The 6,000-nt window shown below is 31.6% G+C and overlaps 1 protein-coding gene across 1 annotated transcript; it reads right to left on the reverse strand.

Moving 5' to 3' along the window:
* Positions 1–3,732: 3,732 nt before the first annotated feature.
* Positions 3,733–4,632, reverse strand: Tsp_02543 (conserved hypothetical protein). The gene is made up of 4 exons (XM_003378820.1): positions 4,587–4,632; positions 4,385–4,528; positions 4,202–4,325; positions 3,733–3,988 (listed from the first exon to the last, which is right to left on the reverse strand). Exons 1-4 carry the CDS (start codon positions 4,630–4,632, stop codon positions 3,733–3,735), a joined length of 570 nt encoding a protein of 189 aa, XP_003378868.1.
* Between the last annotated feature and the right edge of the window lie 1,368 nt (positions 4,633–6,000).

The following is a 6,000-nucleotide window of genomic DNA, read 5'->3' on the forward strand; positions in this document are numbered from 1 at the left end:
TATTAATAAAGCACACTTTTTCACACGTTTCTCTCTTCTCTGAATCATCTGTATTTTTGATATTTAATTAATAATCAAAATTAACATTATCCAATTTAGTGGAAATTCTCCATTTTATTTGTACGATATCAGGCAAAGCTAATAATGTTCTAGCTGTTATGTTCATGTTTTGGAATACAATAAATTGCTCTTTCAATGAATTTTGAATATTTTATATCAATTATCATATCTGTTTTTGATGAATAATTCTTTCTCAAGATGGATTTTATTCCTCTTGATCTCTTTCTCTCTCAGATATGCGTGCTGTTTGTTTGTTGTTAAGAAATTTTCTTCCATCTTGCTTTGATTAATGTTGGGTAAATTTTGCTTGTTCGCTTATTTACCATCTTGTGCAGTGTTGGCGTAAGCTAGCATTACGCGTTTGTTGGCTTTTGGTCTTGTTATTGTTATAACGAGACTGTATTGAAATACGTTTCTCTTATTATTATTCATTCGACGTGAAAATTATTATTATTCTTATTTTTATTCAATGTTTAACAAACCTGGTATACTATAGACTAGCTGAACGTTTGGTTTTCTTCTCATTTGCTAGATTTTCTCTTCTTTATTTAATTTTCCTCTTTTTTTCCATTTTTTATACTTAATTAGATGGCAATTTATTTTTACGACAATCATATCTCACTATTTTATATCTAATTGTAAATTGAAATATTGTTCATCATCATCATCATCATCATCATTATTATTATTTTAAAACACGGTGTTGCTTTTATTATTGATTTTTTGTTGTTTAATGGTTTCAGTTTTTTTCAATTTTTGTTGTCTGCGAAATTTGGTTTACGAAGCTTCTTTCTTTTTTCTTCAACGTAAATTTTTTTTTCTTAAAAGATGTACAATTGAACGATTGGAAAGGAAAAGGATAATTGAAACTCAGCAAGAAAATTAGCAAACATTTACAATAAATATACAGTTCAGTTGCTTGGTGAACAAAGCCATTCATTGTATACATATATATTATTCGTTTATTTGCTTCGTTCTAAAGAAATCTGTCTTTCTTTTTTCTTTTTGTATAATTTTATTTTCCACACTGATCGATTTATTAATGCAGCTACAACTTTTCTTATTATTTATTATGTTTGCTTATTGGACCGAAATTTTATTTAATCTATATATATATATATATATATATATATATATATATATATGCTACCTTCTCTCAGTATTTAGAATTTCAAATAGGACACACAGACAGACAGACACATTTCCTCTATCAAATAGCTTTGCTTTTTTAGAATTGTTTCAATTTTTTTCTAATTTAAAGTTTAATGTATTATTTGAATTTGATTGTTTGCATTTTTTTCTCCAAATTGGAATGAGGTAGTATAATTTTTGCTTTTTCTTTATTATTCATCTACATGCTGTACAACAACGCGCTACCATACGGTTGAGCATGCTAATTTTAAAAATTCGACTAACATTTGATTAATCGATGAACGGATCCACAGTTGTGGCTAACGTTATGATTATAATCTGAATAATAATAATACAACTAATAGTAATCATTATTAACAGTGTTGTTGTTGTTGTTAAGATATTTGTTATTCAGGTTCAGCGTTCGTGTTGCACTGAATCAATCACCAGTTGTAAAACTTCTTCGAAATTGTTCTATTCGCTTGCTTTCAGTTTCAGTTTCAGTTTCGAATTTGCTATTCTTATCTGGTATGAATATGATGATTTTTATCAATTTTGCATATTAAATGTTGAAATTTTTTAAAAAATTATCGAATCTCTTCAGTTTTCTACTTCACTTTTTTTCCTATTCATTTAGTGTACAACGAAGTTAATTGATATTGAAATTTGCGTCTTTATTTTTATCATTTTTCTTTCGCTTAATTTTATTTTTTCTTCATTTACGACAATTGCTGTTGCTGTTGTTGAATTTTGCTGAACATCGACGTATTTCTTTGTTTGTGTAATTTATGCATAATATAGTCATTAGCAGTAAAATTTTCAAGAAAAAGTGGAATAGTTTTGCATTAGGACAAAAAATGAAAAGAAAAATGTGAAAAAATCACATTTTAAAGTTGCTTGTTATGTAATCAACAGTTTTTATCATTTCATGAAATAATCGTGATAATTTGATATTATAAATCATGAAAATAGATAGATATATTTGTTAGAGATTAACACTGCTGACAATATGAAAATTGTTGTCTTTATTTTATCATCACGATGGTTTATTTTTATAACAGATGAATAATGACAACAAATTTTTCAGCTATCAATTATCAGCATTTGTGAAATGTAGATTTTGAAATATTATATAATTCATTTTTTCTTCTTCTTCTTCTTTTTTCCCACAATCTTAGCATGTCATATTTTTCAGATTTTTTGCATTTTTCTGTCGTGTTCGAAGCGTATAGATAAAGAGAAACAAAGCATTATGATTATTATTATTATTATATTGTGGTGGTGGTGGTGGTGGTGGGTGGGATCGGATTAGTTCAGTCGAACTAATAATAATATACTGGCTTAGCCGCGGTACAACTGCGTGAGATTATTTTGCAAAATCTTAATTTGGAACTTGTTGCTGCTCTGATTGTAAATAACGAAAATGATGAATTGAATTTATTTTTCACCTACTCCAATACGGCTGGCAGAGATGCACAGCTCAGCTCATGGTTTATTTATGACCATCGTTTTCATTGTTGAAGCATGCACGTAAGCTTTTCATTGCGCAACAATCGCTGCTTTTTTTCCTTCTCTCTTCAGCTTATCATATTGTTTATTTGGTTTGTCATTTCAAGTCAGTTATTTCATATTGTATACTGAAGGAAAGAAGAAAAGATTTATTTCAAAATTACTACGCAGAAGCTATTCTTTGATAAGCCAAGATAGATGGTGATTCTTCTTTTTTTGATTTTTAATTTTGTAAATTATACAAGCAAAGCAGTTTTTATTGTTGTTTTTATTATGGTTACGTGGATTTTGTCATCTCTTTTCTATATTGTTATGCTTATTATTTTGCTTTATCAATGAACAAGAAGCTTATTTTACGGTTTTGATTGTTTGAAATAATTATCTGAATTTCAACTTCACACACACATTTCTCTATATATATATATGTAGATAACCAATCACCATTACAAGTAGTGGTCGGTGTTTTAGTAAAAAATTATATATATATATATATATATATATATATATATATATATATATACTTTTTCTTTGATCAGTGGTAAAGCTTCTCTTGCTTCTTCATTCAGGCAGCCAGGGAGGGGAGTGGGGAGCAGAAGTGAAATTGAAAAATTCGTCATTAGGTGAAGAGAGGTATCATCTTGAATCAAGTGAACGCCATTATTGGTGGAATTGATTTTGCTCACGTCCAGTTTGTGTGTGTGTGTGCGATGTTGCTCGACTTTTGCATGCATACAACAAGCTCATGCTCAGCTTCACGTTGTGGATTCCTTCCATTTGTGACCGATTTCGTTTTGCTTGTCATCAGAATCTGGTCTGTTCAATTACGAATTGTTGCGTTTTGATTTTCGATTTTTAATTAGCGAAAGCTTTTCAAGAAAGATTCTTGTCGGTCGTCTAATTTCACGTCCAACTGCTTGCTATTAAACTTTTGCACAATTTCATTATGCACAACTTGTTCAATGCCATGCCAAGCCAACAATCTCTGGCTAGGTGTTATTTTGTTGTTTTTTTTTCGCTTTTGTACAATACAAGCTAATAATTTTCATTCCAAATTTTAAATTTGCTTGAAAGCATGCCCAGAAATGGTGCACTGAGTGGGAATGAATGAAGAGCTCGGCTCGGCTTATTGACTAAGCAAATGTTTGCTTTCGGATTAATGGTCAATCCGCTGCGGCCTGTGTAAAATGGACTTTGTGTGAAATTTGGTGCGAAACGTTTGCTATTAGCAAAATTCAGACGCTGCTCTTTCTGCACAACCAGCGCCACAAGCCGACTACCATCTTCTTGTCTGAAAATAGTTTTTCAAATTTTCATTTCTCGTGAACTGCTGAACGCGAAATGTGGAAAAATGATGCAAAAAACAATTTTAATTTAATTTTCAATATATTTTTTTAAAATTATATCTATTTTTAGTCTTTTCTTCAACTCCACTGAAAATAATATCACATCATCAGCATCAGCATCATCATTGCTAGCTTTTCCAGACGAAAGCTAAATCCACTTGGAAGAGGTTGGTGTTTGATTTGTAAATTTTTTGCAAAACGAGAAGAAAGAAATATGAATGGAATTGTGTTGCCGATAAGTTAGCTCAAATTGATCTGAAAGTTGTGCAGTACCGTATTCTTCTGTATTTTTGTTGTTTGTTATTCTGTCTTAGTGGACAACAGGCGTCGTCAGTTTTCACCTTGTCGACCTGCTCGCAATAAAGCTGTCGTTCGTGTTTGGTTTGTGCGTTGCAGGTTGTGAACGGTTATAAACGTGATATGCCACTGCTGTTTATTCGACATTGCATCATCGTCGTTGCCATCGTCCAAATCATCCACCACAACTTATGAACAAAGATCTCGAATTCAAGTGGCAAGTTTCCGTGCCGGACCATCTTCGACGTGGGCTCCATTTCGACCGATGGGACGAGGTAAGCTCTTTTCTCATTATCTATTATTAGGCTAAGATGGTCTGCTTGTGCATATTGTTTGCTTACGCTCTCTCGCTCTCTCTCTCTCTCTCTCTCTGTGTGTGTGTGTGTGTTCAAATGTACTCTAATCGATATCGATGCAAATATGCAAGCATCTGTTTACGCAATTTACAAGATGCATGCATGCATCCTCTTCTACTGAGGTCATTGAAATAATCATTCCGATCTCGAATCTGTGTGTCGACTTTCCACATCGCTAGCTTATATCATCACATCGCGTGTTTATTTATAAATTTGACAAGTTTGGAAGCAGAAAATTTTAGACATTTTTCTCATATTCTTTCTTTTATTTTTTTTTCTTCTCTCATACGTTTTCTCAAAGCAATAGATGTCTGATAGAATTCGAATCAGAATTGGAGAAGAATAAGGGAAAAAATTTACAGCTCTTTCTTATTATTATTATTATATTTTTATCTCTAAGCTGAGGGGGAAGAACAAATTTTTCTACTCGTCAACAATTATTAATTATTAATTGGAACCAAAATATCAACGACAAAAATTTGAGATTTGTTAATTTCGATTGAAATGGCAATAATTTAAAAAAGAAGACAAAACATTGCACTTTCTTCTGTATAAAATGGCAAATGGAATAAAAGAGAGAAAATTGTCGGTTTTGTTCAGAAGTTGCAGTCCAAAGCACATTTTCAATTCAATTTATCATCGGCCGTGGCCTGTTGGACGTCGGTTAGTAGCGTTGGGATTTTTCAATCAACGGCTGATGTAAGCTATACTGATAGCTGGCTAGTGGCTGCTTGCTCGCTTCGAGGTTTTTGGCCAGGGCGAACAATGAGCGGCATTAAACGATCGAATTTATATTGCAACGGTATTTTCTTCTTTCATCATCATCATCTTCTTCTTCTTCTTTTTCCTCTCCTCTTTGCAATACAATTAATTACAGTAATAGAATTGCCCTCTTTTTTACCGTAACACAATTTTGCAGCTGCATATTACTTTTTCACCAAATTTTATTATTTGAAATTTATTTTCATTTCCAACACGCACATATATGTGCAACATGTCTGTTTGATTGCAATTGTCAACAAGTTCAAGATGAATATCGCAGATTTCTTCATTCTACAATCAAATGTAAATTTGATTTATTATCATCATTGCCTGCACTTTGTTTGGTAACAATTATTAATGATAATGATTAACAACTGCAGATAAATCGCGATGTTTGTTTTGTTCATCATAAACTGACTAATAATACTCGAAGATGGATATGTGTGGTCGTTTGTGGTAGTTTTTAATTTGGATTGTAAATTTGTTGAATTTGTATTATTTATTGTAAAAATATTGAGCTATTTGTTGTCGCTACTGCAGCA

The sequence above is a fragment of the Trichinella spiralis genome (genome assembly GCF_000181795.1).
Source record: "Trichinella spiralis strain ISS 195 chromosome Unknown Scfld2, whole genome shotgun sequence".
In the NCBI taxonomy this organism is placed as follows: Eukaryota; Metazoa; Nematoda; class Enoplea; order Trichinellida; family Trichinellidae; genus Trichinella; species Trichinella spiralis.